Source organism: Thamnophis elegans, chromosome 1, assembly GCF_009769535.1.
Source record: "Thamnophis elegans isolate rThaEle1 chromosome 1, rThaEle1.pri, whole genome shotgun sequence".
Classification (NCBI taxonomy): domain Eukaryota; kingdom Metazoa; phylum Chordata; class Lepidosauria; order Squamata; family Colubridae; genus Thamnophis; species Thamnophis elegans.
Window position 1 is genome coordinate 165,162,481 of NC_045541.1, and position 24,939 is coordinate 165,187,419.

Sequence of the window (24,939 nt, forward strand, 5' to 3'; positions counted from 1 at the left end):
ATACCATGTGGCGCATCACGCCGGTGCTGCCACTCACATGCACACACTAGGCTGCCTCCTGCTGCGAGTGCCAGCGTGATGAGCCATGCGGCGTCTGACCACGAGCGACCGCAGAAGTCAGACAGCAGAGCGACAGGTGTCGGGGCATGAGAGGTGTGGCTGCGGTGGTCCTAAGGTAAGCAGGTAAGACATCCCCTGAAAATAAGACCTGGTGCTTATTTTGGACTGAAAAGAAAACAAGACCAGGTCTTATTTTCGGGGAAACACGGTACCAAGTTGTATTTACTTTTACATACAGTAGATTTTCTTAAAAGGTAAGAGATACAAATTTTAGAACACTTTCACCTGTATACTTCAACTCAACTCATTTAATGACCGTGTGGAGTTACAATGTCACTGAAAAAAAGCGACTTGTGACCAGTTCTCGTACTTATAACCATAGCAGAATCCCCATAGTCACATGATCAAAATTTGGACCCAATTGCATGTATTTATGATGGCTGCAGCACTTAACAATTACAATGATTAGCTTAACAACCGTTAACAAAAAAAGTTTGAAAACTGGGAGCTTCTCACTGCCTTGTTTAGCAATGGAAATTCTGGTTCCAATTGTGGTCATAAATTGAATCGTCTGAATACCTTTAAAAATAAGGCTGAAGCATACACGTTTTTGTTGCACTCTGATCTCATACGATTTTCAAAAACTGACATCAGAAAAGGTTTCAGTATTAGTGAAAATATTTAGAACAGTTTTCAGTATAAAACCGGGAGTATTTTTTTGTTAATTTCCACTTAAATCTGATGTTAGGTTGAAAAACAACTGCAATTAACACCAAAATAAGGAGATAAGGGACTGTTTCCTCTTCCAAAACAAAAAAACAAAAGACACCCACCCCAAAACCCAGTGGAAAGGAACTTTGGTTTTCAGAAATGGAAAACCTCTAATGAATGATAGAATTAGGCACATCTCCTCAAAGGAGAGAATAACAATGTCAGCATGGCAAGTTCTAGTATCCTGAACCTACAAAACAGATTTGATTGGCTATAGTCAGCCTTTGAGCCAAAAATGGAGTAGACAAGAATCTGTTATCAGAAATGCTCACACTACCTGGTTAATTTCTTCCTGAGTGGATTTTAAAGATTTGATTATTGTTTCCAGTTGTACTTTCCCAGCCTGGATGCTCTGCTCCAACTGGGTCTCTTCCTGCTGAAGCCGATTCAACTCGGTTTTTGCTCTACTGATGTCATCTTCTTGGGACTTTAGATCTGATTCCTGGGACTGAATCTGCATTTTTAATGATGTGATCTAAAACAAAGATTTCAACTCAGATTTGGTAGCAGGAAAGGTTTTTGAAAATTAGTGTGAAGTTGAAAACCACCTGCTACTTCCCATCTCAGCATCTTACACCCAACTCAGACCACCACTAAATATGGATGGTTGGTTTAGTCAGGACAGATGAGAAGATAGTTGATAGGTTTCTATTTCTATTTATTCATGCAGATTTATGTATAAACTTTGGTCAAGTTTACAAACTTTGGTCAAACTCTTTGAAAATGGTACCCTCATATGACTCAACTTAAGAGTTATGTTCAGTAAGTCCCTCGTTCTTTGAAGAAACATTTTACATTCTAGGGAATAAAAAGAATTGAAAACGGATTTCATCCCACTCAGCCAGCATCTTTTACACTCACCACTTGTGACTCCTCCTGGCATTTTTGCCTTACGTCATTTAACATATCTTTCAGCTTTGCCTTTTGTTGATCCATCTCATCCAGTCGATCTTGAGCATCCTGCTTTTGAGCCTCCAGTTCTTGCAAGCTACTGGTTTCCCGGTCTAAATCGTTTTGCAGTTCCTAGAGAATGTTTGTTAAACATAGCTCTATGAAGATGTAAACAGATATATATATATCTAACACGGAAGATACTAAAGACACACCAACAAAATAAACTAGAGGAGTGATGGTGAATCTTTTAGAGATCAAATGCCCAAAATGCAACCCAAAACTCACTTATTTATCCCAAATTGCCAACACGGCAATTTAACCTCAATAATAAGGTTTTACACCTAAAATAATGATTAACAGAGTTCAGCTAATGGTTCTAAGAAAAGCGTGATAAATGCATTTTTATATATGCCCCTTAATTTTTTTCCTGCTTTTGAAATATTACATTTAGCAACAATAAAAAAGAAACACTTCTGTAATATAATTTCTTTCCCCCTTCTCTTTCCCTCCTTCTTTCTCTCCATTCCTCTCTCTCTCTCTCTCTCTCTCTCTCTCTCTCTCTGCCTCTTTCTCTCTCTCTTCCCTCCCTCTCTTCCCTTCTCTTTCTGTCTCTTCCTGGGAGGGGAAGGAACCCCTGAACTGGTGCTGGGTGGTAGGTATCTGACATCTGGGGGCCGAGGAGCGCAGGAGCAGCACGCCCATGCTCAGCTGGTGGGCGGAAAGCCAAAGACCAGCTGGCCAGCAGAGAGGCAGGACATCCCAACACAAGCAGCTCTGCAGGAAAACCAACTGACATCCGGGAGGCAAGAACGAGCAGGGTCACATTGTGGCTCCGCGTCGTAATGAGCTCCAGGAGAAGGATGGGACCTCGTCTCCTCCATTGTGAAGCGTGCTAAATTTCACTGTGCTGCACAAGGGGCAGGCCACAAAGGAAGCAACAGCAAATGCACCGCCACGAAGGTGGTATGCTGTTTTGCACCTTTTTTTTAGTCCTGCAAATGACAGCGACAAACACGACTGAGAAATGTGATGGAGTTGGGCTGAGGCGATGGTGTGCATGCCCTGTGTGCCACCTCTGGCACATGTGCCATAGGTTCACCACCACTAGAGCAATTATCATAGCATTTTGTCATCCTGGTTCCAAAGGTCAAAGACTTGAATATTTAACAGAAAAGGGGGAGAAAAGAACCACATCAAAGCTAAGAATTATTTCAGCTTCCCAGAAGAATAAAAAAGGGCTGAAGGATTTAAAAACCTGTATCAGACACCAATGAGGAAAGGTTGGGGAAAGTTGTTGAGAAAGTAGTAAGGCTGAAACACTGAAGGGCTCTGGAGGAAACAAACTATGTGGCTCTGTTGCAGTTGGGTTTCAGGATGAGATTAGCATCAGGAAAGCAATGACTGCCTGTGTAAGTGACCACTCACAGGCCCCGGATGTGGGCAGAGTATCTCCTTGATCTTTCAGTAGCCTTCAATGCCATTGATCATGAAATCCCTTAGACAAGCTAAGGAGGCTGCAAGTTGAGCAGACAGTTCTTTGGTAAGTTTTCTCTTTGTTCAGAGTTACAGTAGGTTCCAATCCATGTTGGCGGGGCACGGATTTAAGTATCATCAGCATGCTGTAAAACTCCGTTATACATTTCTGCTTTAGGATGTCCAAATGATGCTATTGATGTTCTTTCTCAGTGCTTGGAGGCTGTGAAGTCTGGATGGGAAAGGACCGTCTTTCGTTCAATCCTGGTAAAACGGAGTGGCTGTAGGCTTAGGGTTTCTTGCAGGGAGTGATTTTCCATAATTAACTCTGGATGTGGTAACACTGTTTCAGGCAGAGTTGGTGTGCCATCTGGGGGCTCTCCTGGACTTGTGGGTGCTACTCAAGAAGCAAGTGGTGGTTGTGGCATGAGCACTGTTGTACAGTTACATCTGGGTTGCCAGTTACAGCCATTCCTAGACCAGGAGGCATTGCTCATGCCCCTCATATCTTAGCCACTCCCAATCAGACTATCGTAACATGTTCTACATGGAACTACCCTTGAAAAGCATTCAGAAGCTCTACCTGGTCCAAAATGCAATGTCATGTGCAGTGTTGGGTAGAGCATGACGTGTCCACACAACATTGCTGCTACCTGAACTGCACTGTATCCCACTAGACTTGTAAGTGCAAGTCAAGTGCTGCTTATTATCTTTAAAGCCCTACATCAGGGGTGTCAAACTCAAGGCCCAGGGGCTGAATCTGGCCTGCGGGGTGCTTAGATCTGGCCTGTGGGGCTGCCCTGGAAAAGCAAAGGACCGTGCATGGCCCTCCTGAGCTTCGTTTTCAGCTGCGGCGGCTCTACGGTCCTCTGCCAGTGAAAACGGAGCTTGGGAAGGCCACGCACAGCCCTCCCAGGCTCCATTTTTACTGGCAGAGGGATGCAGGACATTGAGCTGGCCACACCCAGCCCCCCCCCCCCAAACTGTTCCACTGATTAATTGTTCTAACTATCAGGAAATTTCTCCTCAGTTCTAAGTTGCTTCTCTCCTTGATTAGTTTCCACCCATTGCTTCTTCTCCTACCCTCAGGGGCTTTAGTATTTTAGTATTTAGTATTTTAATGACATTTATAGGCCGCCCTTTTCCCTGAGGGGACTCAGGGCGGCTTACAATAAATAGGAAGGGGATGCAAGACAAAACACAAGAAAAAAACCGTGTGAATAAAAAAAATAAACCAGTAAAACACAACATTCATTCAGCATTCGGGAGGGGCGAGAGTAAAGTCTTATCCCCAGGCCTGACGGGATAGCCAGATCTTGAGGGCTGTGCGGAAGGCCTGGACGGTGGTGAGGGTGCGAATCTCCACGGGGAGATCATTCCAAAGCGTCGGAGCTGCAACTGAGAAGGCTCTCCTCCGCGTAGTCGCCAGTCGGCACTGACTGGCGGATGGAATTCGGAGGAGGCCTACTCTGTGCGATCTGATGGGACGAAGGGAGGTAATTGGCAGAAGGCGGTCTCTCAAATAGTCAGATCCACTACCATGGAGGGCTTTATGAATGGTGAGTAGCACCCTGAAGCGCACCCGGAGATCAACAGGTAGCCAGCGCAGCTCACAGAGGATCGGTGTTATGTGGGCGAACCGTGGTGCGCCCACGATCACTCGCGCGGCCGCATTCTGGACTAGCTGAAGTCGCCGGATGCTCTTCAAGGGCAGCCCCATGTAGAGCACATTGCGGTATTCCAGCCTGGAGATCACAAGGGCTCGAGTGACTGTTGTGAGGGCCTTCCGATTCAGGTAGGGCCGCAACTGGCGTACCAGGCGAACCTGGGCAAATGCCCCCCTGGTCACAGCTGACAAATGATGGTCAAAAGTCAGCTGTGGGTCCAGGAGGACTCCCAAGTTGCGGACCCTGTCTGAGGGGTATAAATTTTGACCCCCTCAGCCTGAGTGATGGAACGTTGGCCAAATTGTTGGGAGGAAAACACAACAGCCACTCGGTCTTGTCTGGGTTGAGTACCAGTTTGTTAGCTCTCATCCAGTCCTTTGGAGAATAGTTTGACTCCCTCTTCTTTGTGGCAGCCCCTGAGATATTGGAAGACTGCTATAATGTCTCCCCTAGTCCTTCTTTTCATTAAACTAGACATACCCAGCTCCTGCAACTGTTCTTCATATGTTTTAGTCTCCAGTCCCCTAATCATCTTTGTTGCTCTTCTCTGCACACACCTTGATGTGGCCCTTAATGAAATTGAGTTTGACACCCCTGCCCTACGTGGCAGGAGAAGCCCATTACCTGAGGTAGTGCTTATGCTTCACAGTTTCAGCCTATCCCAGTAACCTGACAGAATGGCCTTGCTCTAGTTTTGATTAAGGAAAGTGTGTCACCTGGTGGGCCCCAGAATACGTGCCTTCTCTGTCATGGTGCCTGCCTTATGAAATCTGTCTAGCTACTTCGTCTTTGGGAAGATGTGTAAATATATATAAATGTGTTAAACAAAACAAAAAATCCCTCTTCCACGTGTGTTGTAAAGCCTAAGTCATTTATGATTTGAGAGCCATGCTCGATTGGATCACTGAAAGAACTTTTAAAAAAATATCAAATGCCAGGATATCAGAGTTTATTCCCCACCAATTCCTACAAAATCTCTTCCTTGGCCAGTGCTATAATTTGGAGTCACCTACACAATGGGAGAAAAGGCAACTAAGGAATTTGGGGTTACTTAGAGTCCTCCCTTAAATCTAGGGGTTGCTGCTTTATGTTTGTGTTCTGACAGACATCAGGGTAACTAGTCGGATTCTAGAGTAAGCATTATTAAACAAATAAAATCTTACATTCTTTCTTTTTTTCCTAAAAAACACGTAAGGGAGAAGAGAGAAAGCAGGGAAAACCCCTTTTAATCCATTCTCAAGCCCTTGGGAGAAAAAACTGTTTTTCTTTGAAGAAAATGATTTTTTCTGGGTAGAGGATTTTGTTCGTCTTATAACTTTTGAACTGTGATTCTGATAAGAACAAAGAGACAGATAGACGGATGGACGGAAAGACACAGCCATTCATAGCATTACCTGAACTTCATTGGTTTTCTGCCGGATAGCTCCTTCTCTTTCCCGGATGTCTTGCTCCAGAGAATATTTCTCTCTACAGTGTAAACAAAATCATAATGTTAATCATAATCATCATTGTTATAATAATCAGCTTATATCCTCTGACATTACCTTAACAGTTCCTAGGTCCTTGGTTAGGACTCGAGCTGTTCAGCTACCAACCAGCCTCAAAGGCTGTGAATCTCACCAAAGATTAACCACATAATAATCATGGCGTATGTATGATTTTCTTCATTTAGCCTAGGGATCCCCAAACCTCAGGCTGCAGCTCAAGGTTGATTCAGCCTTCTATCATTCCGAGGTGGGAAAAATGAGGACCCAGATTGTTGGGGACAATATGCTGATTCTAAACTGCTTACAGAGGTCTATAAAGCACTATGAAACGTTATATAAGTCTAAGTGTTATTGCTATAAGGACTTGTAACACTGACCGGCTGGAAGGGAAAAAAAATACAAGCTGAGATATGCATTAAATAACCCACATAAAAATCCTTTCATCTAAGTCTGAATATTGCAACCATGAAAAAATGGATATTTTTGTTCTAATTAGAAAATGACACTCTCACAAATGTATAATTAACATTGATTTTAGTTACATGTTGGGCCCGTGAATCAGGACAACAAAGCACCACTTTTCCAAACAGGTTTTGAAGAGGAAGTTGTGATTCTAGTTATATTGCTAAGAAGTAAGTTTTTCTAGTCATACAACCATGAGCATTTCTAGCAATGTAAAACTTGTTTTTTGTATCAACTAAAGAATTTTAGCTTGCCAAAGCTCAAATTCATTCTTAGGAATGGAAAGGATTCTCAGAAAAGGCAGTCTTCTGCAGTTAAAGATAAGACATCTGGTATAATTATTTGTTGACTTTTATTTATTTATATTCTGCCTTTGTTATTTTTATAAATGACTCAAAGCAGCGAACACACCTAATACTCTTCTCTATTATTATTGTTACATATTTGTACAGGTAGTCCTTGACTTACTAAAGTTCTTTTAGTGACAGTTCAATGTTACAACAGCACTGAAAAAAAGTGACTTATGACAGGTTTTTCATATAACTGTTATGGCATGCCCAAGGTCACCTGATCAAAATACAGATGCTTGGCATCTGACTCATATTTATGACAGTTGCAGTGTCCCAGGGGTCGTGTGCTTGCCTTTTGCAACATTCTGATCAGCAGAGTCAATGGGGAAGCCCAATTCAGTTAACAACACATTACTAATTTAACAACTGCAGTGATTCACTTAAGAACTGTGGCAAGAAAGGTGATAAAATGGGGCAAAACTCACTTAACAAATGTCTTACTTAGCAACAGAGTCGAGGCCCACCTGTATTTTTCAGTTGGATTAAAGGCAGTTTTATATTGTTGATGGCTTTGAGTTGGATTTTTAAAACAGTCGCGCTCAGCATTCTATAGAAGAAATGGTCAAAAACTAGATCAGTGATGGTGAACCTTTTTTGGCTCCCATGCCAAAAGCGGGGGGAGCACAGGGGGGGGGTCGTGCATAGGTGTGCCACACCCATGCTATGCATTATGGGTGTGGCACGACCTCCCTCGCACGCATGCTCGCACGACCAGTGCCAACCCCCCGCTTTTGATGTGGGGTTTTTTGCCCTCCCCAGGGTCCAGAGACTTTCTAGGAGGCTGGGGAGTGTGAAAACAGCCTCCCCCTGCAAGGCCCCAGGAGCTTCCCTGAAGCCTCCGGAGGGTGGACCTACGGGGAAACCGGAAGGTGACTTCTGGTTTGTTCATAGAACCAATTTTCGACCTCCCGAACCTTCAGGAGGCTTTTCTGAAGGCTCCGGAGGGCGAAAAACGGCCCTAGGAGCAAACCGGAAGTCACCATTCCCAAACTTCTGGGTTCCCCATAGGGCCGTTTTTCACCCTCCAGAGACTTTAGGGAAGTCCTGAAGCCTCCGGAGAGCCTCCGGGGGGGGGCTGTTTTCGCCCACCTCAGGCTCCTAGAAAGCCTCTGGAGCCTGGGGAGGGCAAAAAAACCCACATCAAAAGCGGGGGGAGGGCGCTGGTTGCGCATGCATGCTCACCGGGTCACACACATAACATTATGGTTGTGGCACGCACATGCACGACCCACCTGCGCGCCACCCACTTTTGCCACAGGAGCCAAAAAATGTTAGCCATCACTGTTCTAGAGAGTAAGGAAGAGGCCTTTGACGGAGATGTGCAGGCGCTGTTGTCTAAACAAGAGGGGCTGAAGGAAAATACTAGATGTTCTGGATCTTTTTTTACTGAACATGGAAAAAAAATACCACTTGGAAATGGTTCAGGAAGATCCCTCACTGATTCACTGGAGTATTAAAAAGGGGGGAGGATCTTCAGCCCAATCAGACCTGCAAGATTCCATTATTATAGCCAAACTCAATAAAAGTAGTTTTAGCTTTTCTGTGGAGTTGATTTCCTGGTCTGATCCACTTTATGAGGTTGTCAATTACAGAGCATCACATAGAATCATTAATTTACAGGCTCTATCAAATTTCTCACATTAAAACTGCTACACAATAGATTATATTAAAATGAACTTTGCAAATCATGAGATTGTCTAAAGAGACCACTCTCTCCATCCTCAGTTCTCCATCACGTCCAAACATATTGTTTTACCTCTGTAGCTGTGCAATCTCTTGGCTGATATCATCCAGTTCTTTCACGCCAGTGAATTCCCCTGATCCAACAGAACTTGAGCTGTCCTGTTAGAAAGCAAATAGTCCCATTGAAGCAGCCAAATCCCATGTCACACCCAGCTTCATGAGCCCATTCATTTTGGACATTTAGGAGTTTTCAATCAAGCATAAGGCAAATCTCTTGCATTCCCATTTTGCAAATGCACAGCCCCTGGCATGTGGAATGGGACATAGCAATTCTTAAATTACACAAATACCCAGCTGGTGAATCACCTTGCAGAAAACCAAAATTTTAAGCAGCAGAAATAGCAACAACAACAACAAAAAAAGCCTGACAAGAAAAGGATGAAACAGTATTTGAAAAGAGGGGGAAAAAACACCTCACACAATGGATGCTGGCAAAAGAAAATACGTCTGATCAAGATCCACTTTTATCCATTTTGAGCTGCTTTTAGCTGACTCAGGAATAGCAGAACTCGTCCTTTCTTATCAGCCAGCCACCCCCCACCCCCAAACCCCTCCTGCCCTCCGCATCATGTGGGGAAGCTCCACAAAGCTGCTTAGGTGGAAAAAAAGGTGTTTTGCATGGACAAAGCAAATGCCACCTGAGGTTTGATGGGGAGGGGCTGCGTTCTTCAGAGTGCCCCGTTTACTCACACGACGCATTTCTGTGAGTGTCGAGATCTCAGTTCCTACTGAGGCCAAGTAGCCTGAGAGAGTCTAGAGGAAAAAAGGACAGAGGGGCAGGAGCTCAGGCAATTCTGGGGAAAGTCAGTGAAACAAGAGGACTTGCACAGTCTTCCACAGAACCAGAGAGAAGAAGAGGAAACAAGAGAACAGGAGCAGGGACAAGCAAGAGGGTGAATTAACTGCATCTGGGCCACAATGATTTTAGAGACAGCAGTTTACGAGAGCCAGCTTTTCAACTGCTGAAACCTGGTGCTGGCCTTCGAACATCATTATATGCATTACTCATTCTTCTTTCTACATATAATATAGGCTTGTGCCATTTTTCTCCCCCTCAGAAGAGCCTGATGAAGCTGCCACCGCCTCCTCCTCTTCAGCTGACCTAGAGAACTCCCTGCCACTTTGCTGAGGGGTTGGGAAACAAATAGACCACGAGGAAAATTGAATCCAAGTCACTCATCCTTCCCTCAATGGATCCAGCCATTAAAACATTACAAATATCGGCCTCGGCTCCAAAGCAGCCAATGGCTGCCCGCTCATTGAGGCTTGCTGCCAGCTGATTGGGCACAGGGGCCAAAAGGAGGCAGGAAAGAGGGTGGGGAGACACACTTCTCATCTTCCCTTCCACCACACAGCCTACAGCTTTCTGGGTAGTGTAGTTGGAAGGTGTGGAGATCTTGAAGTGGCCACAACTTTCCTAAACTTTACTCCGACAGGAGTCTGGGCATTATGTAAATTAAGCCAATAGGGTTACTTTGGTTCAATAATTGCCGTCCTACATTTCCCAATTCTTCCCATTTGAACGTTACAAACAAACAGATCCAAGAGCTTTAGCAGTATATAGTTTCAAAACAAAAACATCAGCAGCAAACAGGGCTATCTTTCTTGCTCCAAATATGACCTCGTGTTTTTGGCAGCAGGAAGAAAAAAAAACATTTAAATAGGTTCAAGAACTCCCCCCCCGCCCCCCCGCCATCGTATCAGTTGCCAGAGGAAAAGGCAAGCAAGGTCCTTAGGAGAGTGTCAGAATAGATGTCTATGCTATGAGTTCACCTGGACAGGAGTGGTCCTCTCCGAAGGAGGGATCATATCTGGGAGCAGCACCTGTGGTGGGTCAATGCCTTTGCTGACCTTCTGCTGAATGAGGTACATGGCGAGTGCAAACTGATCTTTGTTGAGCTTTCCCATCTGCCGTATATCCGCCAATGCCCTGTCAGGAAAAAACAACAACAGACTCCTTCCATAGACTGCTCAATAGACAATTGCTATTCAAAAGATGCAGAGTATCTCAGAAGCTTTCATCTGATTCCACAGCTTATTCCAGGGGTGTCCAAACTTGGGAACTTTTAAGACTTGCGGACTTCAACTCCCAGAATTCCCCAGCTAGCATAGCTGGCTGGGGAATTCTGGGAGTTGAAGTCCACAAGTCTTAAAAGTTCCCACATTTGGACACCCCTGGCTTATTCAATCTCAAGACAGCATCTGTGGCAATGCCTGTACTTTCCATAAACCAAAAAAAGGACAATTTTACACAGTACTTTCGATTGGAAAACAATGTCGTATAATAAAAAAGAGAGATGGGAAGGAAAATTCATACCATATGTGTGCTAGGAGGTTCTGGGAAAGTCCCGAGTGCATGAAAATATCCTTCACTTCCTGGCCGCTCACAAAGCCATCCAGGTCCAAATCTGTCTTCAGAAATATTTCATCATAGCGAATCTTGTCAGTCAATGGCACCACCCAGTTTGCAGACGGCTGAATTAAGAAGAGTCTCTGTTAATTGACTGATTTTGCAGATAAAAGTATCATGTAAGAAGTTACATCCTAGACAAAGCGTCCCACTGCCAACTTTCTCCAAAGTTATTTGGGCAGAAAAATTGTCCCACCGTTGGCTGTATGTCACTACTCCTTCCAGTTTCCCCAGCATTTCCCAGTTTTCACAAATACAAGTTTATCTAACAATTAAGCTCATTGTTTTAACCTACTTTGGTTTTAATTATTCAGAATAAAGATCCTGGGAAGAGACTTCTTTACTGTTCAATCCCAGAAACCATCCATTGTGAGCAATTTGGAAGCATTGCAAGATCTCTCCTAAGAGGTTTCTTCTAAGTTACACTGATAATGCAGAGTTAAAAAGACCGTCATTTAAAGCCAGAAGGGCTAGTTGCAGGTGGCATCCTTAGAAAGATCTCAAGTGATGGCCGACCTACCAGTCACTTGTGGAGGCACCATGTTCAAAGAACATAATTTGCTTCTCAATGCTTTTGTTGGGAAAGTCCATGTAAGAGGAGTTTTGTCCACTATTTGGAGTTTTCCAGATAACTAAGTAGTCATTCCTGAAGTAGGATACTGAGTTAGAGGGTTGTATGATCAAATTCGGCACAAATGTTATATTAAGTAAGGAAATCTGTACTGAACTTCTAGCCTGATCTATTATACTTACATGCCACAAATATAAAGATCTCCTAGACCAGGAGTGTCAAACTTGATTTCATTGAGGGCAGCGTCAGGGTTGTGTTTGACCTCGAGGGGGTGGGCATGACCAAGGGTGTGGCCAGCTTGACATCATTTATGCCAGGGGGCGTGTGTAGTGGCCCAAGCATTCTGGCAGTGAAAATGGACTCCTGAGCTCCATTTTTCGGCTGGGATAGCCACCTGCAACCCTCTGCCAGCGGAAATGGGAGCTCGGGGGCGGGGGGGACTGGGTGTTTTCACTGGCAGAGGCACCAAGAGCCGGTCCTTCACTGTTTCCAGGGCAGCCCCAGGGGCCAGATCTAAGCACCTCACTGGCTGAATCTGGCCTGCAGGCCTTGAGTTTGACACTCCTGTCCTAGACACAATCCTTTCTACACATACACACTCCAATTAAAAAAACAAAACAAAGGGAAAAAGCTCACCTTTGCACAATATGTTCGCATTCTCTGCCAGAGGCTACACCTACCTGTGTTTGCTTCAGGCTGTGTTTGGGGGATAAGCTTCCTGTGCTGTTGAGGCTGTTGACGCTGCCGTGTGACGGAGTGGACCGCAAACTGTCTTTGGGAGGAGGACTGGCTGGAAGAACTGGCACTGCCCCAGGAAAGATTGGCACTTTCTTCCGCTTGGAAGGTGGAACGAGAGATGGGGGCAACAGAGAGGGGACGGGTTCCTTCTCAAGGGCACGGTAGACCAGGTGCATCGCCTGCAAGGCCCAGAGGGAAAAGACGTCTGCAGAGGGCAACAAGGAGGAGGAGGAAGAGGAGGAGGAGGAGGAGGGGAAGATGGCGGAGAGGTAGTGCCAAGCATGAGAGAGCAGGTCAGGTAAGGGCTGGAGGGAGGGAGGCTGGACTAACAGAGGTGGATAGAACCCTGGGAAAAGGAAAACTAACCAAGGAGTTTGATACTGTGGATTCCTACTTTGATCGGCCTCTTCTATTCAAATGAGGGCTTGGGACATAACCCTGTCCCTGACCCGAAAAACCAGGCACTCAGGAATCCCCTTCGGTTACATGACAAGAGCAAGCAGAGGGAACTTACCACGGCAAATTCATCTCTGTCAAGGTGCCCATCTTTATCAATATCACTGAGGTCCCACACCTAGAACCATTTGGGCACAAATGAAAGGGGAAAAGGGATGTATCAGAAGAGTAGTTAAAGGAATGTTCTTTTTTTTAAAAAAAGAATTTCATTATGGTTTCTTCTTCTTCCTAGCGTACTTCCACAGGTGCAGGGTCCGCTTTTCATTATGGTTTGTTGTGGATAATTCCAGATTTTTTATTCAACTGATTAATTCTTTTTGTACCATCCCCTCCCCCCTTACGCAAGTCTAATAATTACCTGAACATAACCAGGAGTGGGCTGCTAGGGGTTCGCAGGGGTTCGAGAGAACCTCTAGCTAAGATTCTGTACAGTTTGGAGAACCCTCAAATCCCACTCCTGACTGGCCCTGCCCACCCCAGGAGTCCCTATGCGGCCCGTTTTGAATGCAGATAAATGCAAGGTGTGCATGCAGGCTCAGGGAGGGCGAAAAACAGGCCTACCGGTAGTTTGGGAAGGCCAGAGATGGGCCCAGAGTCTGGGGAAGCCATTTTCACCCTCCCAGAGGCTCGAGGGAAGCCTCCGAAGCCTAGAGAGGGCAAAAACAGCCCCCTCCCGCCCTGGTATAGGAGGCTGACTAAGCCACGCCCACCACAGCCACGTCCACTCAGCAACCAGGCGGAGAACCTAACCCTAACCCTTGCTAAAATTTTTGAAGCCCATCCCTGAACATAATCTGCTGTATTTTTCGGAGTATAAGTCACTCCGGAATGTCAGATAAACCTTAGTGTTTGGGGAGGAAAATAAGAAGAAAAAAATTCTGCCTCTGCCTACCAGCATCCATGGTATTCCACTGGCTAGCTTCCTGATTTGGAACACATGTTAACAAGGTCAATCAATGAATAGGCATAGCAACTGAGTCAGCCAATGAGGGCTATTTGGACTCTGAAACAGTATTTGCCATGTGAGCAACAAGGAGACAGGAAGGAGCCTAGCTTAGCTGAGAACTGAAAGTGAAACTGCTTGTGTTTTGCTTGTATTTACTGCTACCTTGGAAAACCTGCTTTTGGTATTGTATTGTATATTGTAGTTGTTGTTGTTGTTGTTTTGAATCCTGCTGAATCAGTTACTTTTGTGTGCTTTCTGAATGTGATTGCTGCTGCAAACTCTGACCAGCTAGGTCAGCTTCAGCACTTATTGCCGCCTGATTCAGCACAATATAGCAATAGCAGTAGACTTATATACCGCTTCATAGGCCTTTCAGGCCTCTCTAAGCGGTTTACAGAGAGTCAGCATATTGCCCCCAACAATCTGGGTCCTCATTTTACCCACCTCGGAAGGATGGAAGGCTGAGTCAACCCTGAGCCGATGAGATTTGAACCGCTGACCTGCTGATCTAGCAGTAGCCTGCAGTGCTGCATTTAACCACTGCGCCACCTTGGCTCTATTGGCAGGTGGATCGGACTGGCGGAATACCCCCAATCAGCTGTTCCAGGCTGCATGGATTTCCACAGACCATCGCTGCCTCCATGCCTTGCGTTTTTGGCCTCTAGTGGGGGTGGGGGCTACATTCGTTGTATAAGAAGACGCACCAAAATTTTCACTCTCTTTTTTGGGGGGGGGAAAGGTGCATCTTATGCTCCGAAAAATACAGTAATTAACAATGTAAAAACTTCATTAACTGATTAGCAGCAAAACATAAGGCAAGGAGCATGATAAGTAGATTTTAAAAGCACATGCAAAAGAGTCAGGAAGACTAATATTTGAGCAATCTGATTTTGAATACAGCTTTCGGCTGAGCGTTTTTCAGTTCCCTCATTTTTTTAAGGCAGAAAGATAAATAAATCAGAACCGAACTTTAAGAGCCCAGATCGCTTGAAATTCTGGGTAGAATTTTTCTGTACCCTAAGTACAAATATTTGCCTCAATTGAAAGCACTGGAAGGCCAAAGTAATTCACTCAGATCATGTGGATGAAAAAAAAAAGGTAGAATTTTGCTTACCCTTCCCAAGACGTCAAGAGGTAGTTTGGAGTTCATCAATACTGGCTTCACTTTATCTCCTGAAAGTAAACCATTGACTGGTAAAAGGCTTTCAAAAATGCCATCAAACTTGGCCCTTTCTTCTACCTAGTTAAGAAGGAATAGATTAAAATTGGTTTACATTATATACTGTTGTTTTCCAAAGACTGCAAAATATGACTATCTTGAATTCAGTTTTCTATTTCTATATTAAGTAATGCTTTTGTATGGGCAAGTACTAGGGGCTATTAATAAAAAAAAATGTTATATATCTGTCTTTTCTTCCACAATGAATCCTTTGTGGAAGGAGAAAATGGAAAAGAAACAGGATGAAAACACAAATAGTTTCAAATGGAAGATAATACTGCTTGGACTCCCTGTGACATTTTACGAAGAAAGCAGGATGACTGTATAGTTAACAGTCTCATCTGGGGACACCAAAGAAATAATGCTACAGGTAATCCTCATTTAACAACCCCAACTGGGACCAGCAATTTGGTCATTAAGCAAAGCAGTTTGCTAAGTGAAACTGTGACTGTGCTTATAATCTTATTTCAGCTTTCCTATGCTTTACAGACCTGCAAAGGTTGTAAAGGAAAGGACGGGTTGCTAAGTTATTTTTCCATCATTAGTGTAACTGTAAATATTTTCTAAATGAGGGAGTCACTAAATGAGGACTAACTATAAAGAACATTTGTAAATTCACTAAAATTATTGTTAAGGTTTTATAAATGCTGCATACATTCCTTGGTAAATGTTGCACATAAGTGGTATTAACATGTTTTCTCGAAAATAAAACAGGGTCTTATTTTCTTTTGACCCCTGTAATAAGCGTTTGGCCTTATTTTTGGGGAGGTCTTATTATTTTCGAGGTGCAAGAGGTGGCGAGCCTGGTCACCTCATGGCTGCTGCAGTGTTGCAATATTTCCAGGGAGGGCTTATTTCCAAGAGAGGGCTATTTTAGTGCATGCACTCAAAAGCCCTATTGGGCTTATTATCCGTGGAAGTCTTATTTTCAGGGAAACAGGGTACACAATGAGGAAAATAGTAAATTCAACTTCATGCTGCTTACAGTAATTTACACGAAACTGGTATTAATCATTCATAGTAATAAAAAAGTAGAGTTCAACTGAGGCAGAATTAAGTTTAAAAGCTTAATTAAGAAAAGGGTCTCCTTACTGGACAAGTGAGGCCAACTCATATTTTTCTCCTGGACACTTACTCTGACAGCCCAATGGGCCTCTGTGGAAGCAAGCAGCAGGGGGCTTGTATTGTCGTGCTGCAACAACAAATAAAATACATCAAAGCACTTCCTATGGTTTTCTTTTGAAATATAGAAATACTTAACGGAGGCAGCCAAGCCTCAAGTCATAAAGTTTATCAGCCGCATTTAGGAAACCAAAAACCCTTAATTCTGTATCTGTCAGATACCACTTATGTTCCAGTCAAAAACAGTCCTTTTCAAGGCAATTATTATCAACTTACAAATTTCGGAGGAGGTAACGTCAAATTTAAGTTGCTGAGAATGACATCGTGACCGCTCTGGGCACAGGCAATTAGCCTCATCGCAATGAAGAATCCCTGAACGAGACAGAAAAGCATGGAGAATGAAGGAAAAGGGGCCCTCTGTTCACAAGCCTAATGTCTACCTTTATTTTCATGAAAAAGAACATTCTTCAATAGACTGTCTAGCTCTCTCACCAGACTGGTGGACATTCAGTGACAGCATTGTCTCGATATTCAGGCAGAACTAGACCTAATTGTGTGTTCCGCTCTTTCAAACAGACATCCGCACTGGAGATGAGGCCCTAGTTTCAACCCAGATTCTTTAGGTTTAGCTATTTCAAAGGAGAAGTTTCAACAGATGGAGGTGGCTTTATCTCAAAAGTGATGTACTCACATACCTGTTTATCCAGAAATCCTTTGCCCTCTGGATCTGCTAAATCCCATATCTATGAATATACAAAATTACATGCTGACATCATTCAATTTAAAGCAAAAACCCTTTCAAAATAGAGACAGAAAGTAATCTGCCTCTTCATATCTGCTCCTCCTATAGACAGGAAGTGCTGCATCCAATATTGTATTATTTTCTTCTGCCTTTATTCTTATATACAGCCACAATCATAATTCACTGAATGAAATTAATGAGATCTAGAGCCCATCAAGCACCTGGAAGCAGTTAAAGAAGTATTTCTCACGGCTTTATCTTTGCTAATATATTTCAGATTATTTTTTAAAGTCTTTGTATTTGCTTAGCATCATTCCAGATACATATTTTAAAGACAAAAGTTATAAATTGATGAATCACTTATGGCTCACACATGACAGGGAGAAATTTGATGTTGAATAATAAATAATAGCAAACACTGTTTCTCAACCATGGCAAGTTGAAGATGTGTGGACTTCAACTCCCAGGATTCCTCAGCCCTGGGTGATGAAGTCCACATATCTTTAAGCTGCCAAGCTTGAGCAACGCTGGTAAATAGTATTTATGATGTATTTATTATTAATTTTTTATGCCGCCAATCTCCCCTATAAGGTGACTCCTTCTAAAGGAGAGTTAAGACTTTTCCAATGGATTCGCTTTCATCTTTTTACATTGGTTCTATCTGAAAGCAGCTGCCAAAGCCAGAAAAGTAGCACAAGGTTTCTTCAGAGATTCATTTGTATGAAGTGACTCCAGAGATTGTCTCTGAATAATGTACATTTGCAACTTGTTTCCCTAACATGCATTTTCCTCTGGCGTTAGAACAGAGAAAATGCCTGACTTACTTTCCCCAATATAGCATCGGTAAGCCCAGACTTTTTGAGAAACAGAGCAGCATCACTGGACCCAACTCTACCAGTGCAGGCTGGATCCACCTGCAAAGAAAATATTAACTGTTCAGCAAATCCCCAAAAGGAAAGGAACGAGTCGCTTCTATCTCATTTCCTCACTATGGGCCAACTCATAAGATGGGGACTACTATATAAATAAATGTTTTAAATAAAATAAATAATCAAACTCTATGTCCTATTCCCCACTGAAATTAGGCCTCTGTTGGCTTGTTCTACTCTTACTATAGCAGTAGCAATAGCACTTAGACTTATTAACCGCTTTATAGCGCTCTCTAAGTGGTTTACAGAGTCAGCATATTGCCCCCAACAATCTGGATCCTCATTTTACCAACCTCAGAAGGATGGAAGGCTGAGTCAACTTTGAGCCTGGTGAGATTCGAACTACCATACTGCAGGCAGCCGGCAGGCAGCAGAAGTAGCCTGCATTCTAACCACTGTACCACCATGGCTCTTCAAGAATGTGTTAAGATACTTGATAGTTGATTGGTGGAATTATGCATAATTGAAAATAGTGACATACAGATATAAATGGTTGGTGATTTTTTTTTCATATTGGGATTTGTGATTATATAAAGGTATACTGTTATCAAATAGACAATTAAGAATGTAGGGGAATTAGGTTTACTAGGAAAAAAACAATAATGCTGATTGTAATTGAGCATATACTGTACAATGAAAGTGAGATATTTAGTTATACTAGATGAAAAATCTGTGAGGGTAAATGTTATTCGAGAACATGGATGTAACAACACTTGTAACTAAACGACATGCTGTATGTGATGATGGGGTTTTTTGTGTTTTTTGTTTTTCTTTTGTTGTGTGTGGGTGTTGTTTGTTTAATAAAAATAGAAATTTATATTAAAAAAATGTGTTAAGATACTTAAGGGTGCTTTTATCCACTATTCTTAGGTTTTAGCCTCATTAATTTGGATTATTAAAGATTCTGATGATATTAACATCACCATAATGCTGAGTACAACATAGATCTTTGTTGACATGATGTAAATCACCTAATCTTATTTCTTTAATGCAAAAATTTGGCATTCAACTTGGTTATTTTATAAATTGCAATAACTGGCCTGGTGCCAAAAGTTGTAGTATCTCCGCTGACAAAGCTTTCTGAGTTGTTTACAGTGAGTTTTAAATTGAAGTACGTTTCTTTTGATTTGAAAATGCAGGTAATACAAGATTTCCCACATACTAGATTAAAGTACGAATTTTGTTGAAAATATAATATGGAAGTAGAAATGCTAATTTATAGGGTCTGAGCTTGCCTTATTGTTGCTATGTTTTGATCTGAAGTTAACAAGGTCAGGTCTGTTACAGATGTACATGGTCTAGATTTGAGTTCTCAACCTAATAAGAGACTCTGTAGAGGACCTCTTCCTTCATGCCCTACAAGCTCCAATCCCCAGGCTCAGTGGGGCTCACAATGCCGGGGGGGGGGGGGAGTCATTTTATGAATTAAACATTTCCCCTTTTATGGCAGAATCCAGAACATATCCCAAAGTTTCAAATGCATCCACTAGCCAAAAGGTTGAACACAAGTGATACATCAAAAGTTATGGATATCTTGTGTAATAGGGTAAATGCTCTATATAGTACTGGAAGAACAGAACTATAATGGACTAAAGTAGGTAGATTGTTACTAATACATTCAATATGTTTTCCCACCCCATCAAAGAAGAGGGTTTACAGGTACTTTGGTTATCTTCTGAATAACTTCATCTACGCCGATGTAAATTCAAGCAACTTTTTAATTTATATCTTGTGACCTATTGACAGGGCTTCATCAAAGCATGAGCATTACATGCTATTATATTCTATCATACGTGATATGAAGATAGAATTCACTACAATTCTAGTGGCCCAATGCATCAGCAGCATATTGGTTGGTATATGTTATTTTTGCTTTGTTTACTAGACAATGCTAATTGCTTAGCATACAGCTTGTTCTTGGTTTCTTTTGGGAACTAATTTAAATAGAGCAGACCATGATCCTTATTTCACTTTAAAAGAGTTTTGTTAGCCAGGTTCACTCACAAGAAGGTTCAAGGTGGTGCAAGTAAAAGCTTACATATTACAAATAGCCACCCAGACTCATGAATATGAGACAGGCAACTATATAAATCGACCCCATAATATATAAATCAATGCTGGCTTTTGTAATATTATTAAATTAACGTGTAAATTTTGTATTCACTTTCTAATAGACCAGCACAATGTCTACGAAACACATGCTGGGTGCCCATATTAGCCAATAGATAAGAAAAAAAAGGCAGGATTTCCAGGGAGAGAAAAGAAAATAAGAAATATAGCACACTTGCCTGCTTGTAATATGTCTCATACAGAGGATTACTGGCGGAGAGCTAGAAAAAAAAGGGAGAAATGCAAAGTGAAAGTTATCCTTACACACAGCCAGGTCTACCCATCATAATGCAGATTCCCCATGTTTCTGGAGTGGTAGGAAATGGAATAGTTCTGCGCGAGCAGCGGACAACCGCCCATGCGCACGCAGCTCCATTTCCATGTTCCTTGCTCACGCAAGTGAGGATGCACGCGTGCTCTCCCGTCTCTTCCACGGCCCAGTTCCAAAAGGCTAAAGGCCCGGTAGTGGCCCGTGGCTCCCTGCTTTAATGAGTCTGGCTCTATTTCTGCTTGGGATCTTCTAAAAATGCCCCACTATCATTTGTTTCCGAAGAAATTGCTTAGTACAAGAATAGGTATGAATCAAGTTAACAGGACTTGCACAGAAATGGCATCAGACCATTTGTAGCCAGCCAGAACACAAGGCCTAAAGATGCTACCTCCCATCTCAGCTTCTCGTTTTTTTCTGACTGCAATAACGTATCATTCACTCGCCCTCCAAAAAATTATCAATGGACAAACATTTCTTTCTTTAAACAGACTCAAGGACAGTTCAGTTGTTATCAAGGACTTCCCACTGCTCTCTAGTTTTGAGTTCAGTCTAAATAACACCCAAAGGCAATATTTGGCTTTCTCTAAGAAAGCATACAGGAGCTGCATGGTGCACATTCAGTAGTGGATGATAAATACAGATAACGTTAAAAAAAAATCAGTTATTGCACATTGTTATTTATTTCAGTTAATTTATATTGAAAATGGGGGGGGGGAGGGGGGAGAGACAGCCATCTTGGCTGAATTTAACGGAGATAGACTGAGACAACAAAGCATTAAGAAGCCATCACTTAGAAACTGAACTAACAACATTTTTTTTTCACAAGATCAGGAGTAAGCCCTGAAACTCAGCATGGGAACAGAATGCTATGGAAACCAGAGAGGGAGAACATAGAAGTTCCACTCTCTCTTGTCCTCAATATATACAGTGCTAGAATACCATTATCACACAGATCAGGCAAAGTGCCAAATGGCCACAGAATTTCACCCCATCACTCATTCTGATCTTACTAAGTTACAGACACCCCACAACCCTAAACAATGAATAGGTTTTACTTCTGCTTTCTGCACAATTGGTTGTTTGGCACCTAACTTCAGGTAGTTGTTGAGTTATGGTCATAATTGAGGCCAACATCTCCATTGCTAAGCAAGACAATTGCCAAGTGAGTTTTGCCCCATTTTACAACCTTTCTTGCCTCAGTTGTTAAGTGAATCACTGCAGTTGTTAAGTTAGTGACACTGTTGTTAAGTGAACCCAGCTTCCACATTGATTTTGCTTATCAGAAAGTGGCAAAAGATGATCCTATGACCCTGGGACACTGCAACTGTCATAAATATGAATAGTTGCCAAACATCTGAATTTTGATTATGCGACCACAGGGATGCTGCAATAGTCGTTAAGTGTGAAAAACTGTCATAAGTCACTTTATTCAGTGCCAATTAACTTTGAATGGTCACTAAATGAATGGTTGTACCTATATATTATATGCCTCCCTTCCAGAAACCATCTGTCTGTATTTGACTTCTGTTCTAATCAGCTTCAAATAGCCTGACCAATTATTAGCGCTAGTGGGAGTTTGTGTCTAGATAAGTCCTTCTGGAAAGTTTCATGAACCTCAATTCAGGCTTAATTTGAATGCCTTTCTTTTATTCTTTTTTACTGTCTGAAAGGCAAACAGAACTCACAGTGTCTAAGGTAGTCATGAAGAGCTATGCAGCTGTCTTTACTATTCCTTCGTCATCCAATGGGTAAAATAAAGGCTAACCACATGTCATGAATACCCATTCTGTTATACAGAACTGTAGCCTACCATTCTGTTTTAATGCTATGCAAAATCACCAACAATGTTTCCTCTGGTTTTCCAGCAAGAGACAGAAATCCAAATTTTATCTGCCTTGAAGGGTGGGAAAGACATGTAAGGTCAAAAGAGATTCTTTTTGCTCAAGACAAACGATAAGCTGTAACTAACAGGTCTGATGAATGGGCAGCCCAGTACAAGTTCTCATCCTACAGAATCCTGGTGTTCAGCAACCAATTCCATTTCTCACAATGAGTATGTGATATCTTTGGCAATGTATGGAAGCTGCGATAGCTCATACAAAATCTATCCACATACAGCCTCTTTAAGAATTGCTACTCAACAGAGCCTAGATCAGGGGTTCCCAACCTTTTCTAGACCCCGCACCCCTGGAATATTTCTGATATATTCCTGCATCCTTTACAAAAGTAAATACTGACATGCGTATAATTATGCATATACACTATAATTTTGAAACTTCTAAAAACACGTTTTCGCACCCCCCTGGAATATTGTCTCGCATTCCCAGAGGGTGCAAGCACCTTTGGTTGGGAACCCCTGGCCTAGATAAAAACTCTTTATCTCTGTACATTCAGCATCCATGTGTAAGCATGCGGGGGAATACCATCAGAACACAAGAAAATGCTTCTACAATCTATTATCAGGTAGATGAAAAACATTTGTAAGGCTGGTCCAATTAGGAGCAATATCTCAGCCTATCACCAATTTTCATTGTATCAGGAAAAAAATGGAGGAAAAGGTCCACATTAAACAATATAAAGACTCAAAGGATTCAAGGGAAAGGATATTTTGCCTGGGCCTCTTCCTCTACAGTATACAGCCTTGGAATTTACAAGCCAGAATGAGATGCGCCCAAAGCTTCCAGAAGAGCTTGGCTTCAAAACACCCTTTCTGAAAAGAGCAATTTATAACTGACTGGTTGTGCTTGACATCTGGGCTATGCGTGGTTCTGCGCTTTTCTGCAAGCAGAGCCAACATGGAGATGCTTTCTCTGCTAGACAGCAGCCATTAACTTTGCAGGAATACAAATCAGCCTGGGCAGAAGCAGTATTCAGGGTTCTAAGGACTTTGGGTCCGTGTCCAAAAAAGGGAGCCTGGAAAACAGCACTTGGCATCAGGCATATGATTCTCACTTGAACCAGAATAAGCTCAGAAAGGATGCTCTTAGCAACATTATTTATTAACAGGCATGCCACAAATCTACTCTTTATCTATACGGAGATCGCTGGATTTTCTTTCCTATACCCAGATCTCTGAATCAGCTTCCCTCCAAGAGAAAGAGGTAAATGTTTCTTTTTCTGAGTACTCATGACACATTCCATATACACCAGAGATCCCTCTGCCACCTTCCTTTTTGGCTGAATGTTTACTGTGTACTATTTCATTTGGGGGTGGGGGAAAGCCTGATTAAAGCCCAGTTACCTCCTTAGAATAATTAAGCAACCTGTCTATTATAGCATGAGTTTTTACTCAAAGGTCCTTAGTTAACAATTATTCCTAGGAACCTGTTCCTAGTTTGTTGGTAGGAATGGCTGTAAATCAGCCATAGGAGATATGCGGGGCCGGTACAAAAAGTTCTAGATTTAACCAAGGCAAGAAAGGAACACATCAATCCTGGATTATGTTTCCCCATGTAACCTTACCAGTCATTTATGAGAGTTCATCATCCAGGGTTGCACAAAACCCCTCCCTTATTGTGACAGACCTTATCCGGTAAGGCAGCCAGCTCAGTGTCAGAGGCCTTTGTATGTTCTCTCCAGTCTTGCACTAATTTCCATTCCTTGCAACATTCCTCCCATCTGGTAAGGAAATTCTTCTGTGGCTAAAGCTGCCTAAGGAACTGAAACTTCCCTTGAACTTCAATGCAGAATCCAGGCAGCTTCCAAAAGACCACTGGGACACTTTTTAATGGCATCTGAATTAGGCTGCAGGTTATGAGGCCATCAAAAAAGCTATCTTCAACTATTACAGGTTATAGACTATCTTTTCCAAAGAAGCTCTCTCGGTGCCACTTCTACAAATACATTCAGGTCGTCAAGACAGTGTTCTCCAAGGACTTTGTAATTATTATATTTTAATCCCTAGTTCTTACTTTATGGGCTAAGGTGGCTTTTAAATTTGGTGGCAGTGGGTAGCTTTTTACCAAACAACTTTAGGATTTTTGGCCTTCTTTTACAAAATGTATAATATTCCATATGCTATTATTTAACAACGGGATCCTCAGATATGTTTTAATTGCTTATATATCATTGTTAAATTGCTTGTTATTCAGTAACAAATATAAGCCCTTAAAATCCTCATACTTCCCCAGTTGGCCACTAAAACGCTGGAGAAAGCAGAGCATAAAGCTGTAAGATCTACAGCCTGACTACGCCCATCTTTATCTGGAAATGATTTTTATTTGGCTTAATTTCTAGATTTCTATCAATAACAAGCTTTGTAATGTTTTCCCAGAAGAAAAGACACCACTTGCTTGAATTGGTCCCATTTCAGTCTTTCGGTTCTGTACTGGGCTTCCCAAATTTCCCAGTGTTTGAAACTGAACAAATCCTCAATGTTTAAGTTCTAGCTGGGTCTGTACCTCTGCAAACATCTAAGCGCATAAACGGCATCATCTGGGTCCTACTTTTCCTGGGAAAGGAGACTTACGTGGCTGGATTTGGCAGCACTTAAACTTTTCAGCACCTATTGAGAGTCTCT

The 24,939-nt window shown here is 42.5% G+C and overlaps 1 protein-coding gene across 7 annotated transcripts in view; it reads right to left on the minus strand.

Moving 5' to 3' along the window:
* EPS15L1 (epidermal growth factor receptor pathway substrate 15 like 1) overlaps positions 1–24,939 on the minus strand; it is a 56,943-nt gene that overhangs the window by 31,350 nt on the left and 654 nt on the right. For 5 of the 7 annotated variants that reach the window (XM_032237965.1, XM_032237991.1, XM_032237957.1 and 2 more), the window contains exons 2-15: positions 20,329–20,370; positions 17,936–18,025; positions 17,065–17,112; positions 16,646–16,741; positions 16,383–16,439; positions 15,143–15,268; positions 13,141–13,200; positions 12,569–12,805; positions 11,225–11,382; positions 10,681–10,837; positions 8,921–9,006; positions 6,260–6,332; positions 1,693–1,854; positions 1,109–1,306 (exon numbers count right to left, since the gene is read on the minus strand). In XM_032237965.1, the coding sequence (XP_032093856.1) occupies positions 1,109–1,306; positions 1,693–1,854; positions 6,260–6,332; positions 8,921–9,006; positions 10,681–10,837; positions 11,225–11,382; positions 12,569–12,805; positions 13,141–13,200; positions 15,143–15,268; positions 16,383–16,439; positions 16,646–16,741; positions 17,065–17,112; positions 17,936–18,025; positions 20,329–20,370 (1,590 nt within the window). The remainder of the gene's footprint in view (positions 1–1,108; positions 1,307–1,692; positions 1,855–6,259; positions 6,333–8,920; positions 9,007–10,680; positions 10,838–11,224; positions 11,383–12,568; positions 12,806–13,140; positions 13,201–15,142; positions 15,269–16,382; positions 16,440–16,645; positions 16,742–17,064; positions 17,113–17,935; positions 18,026–20,328; positions 20,371–24,939) is intronic. The other 2 variants (XM_032237975.1, XM_032237983.1) reach the window with 2 other exon arrangements.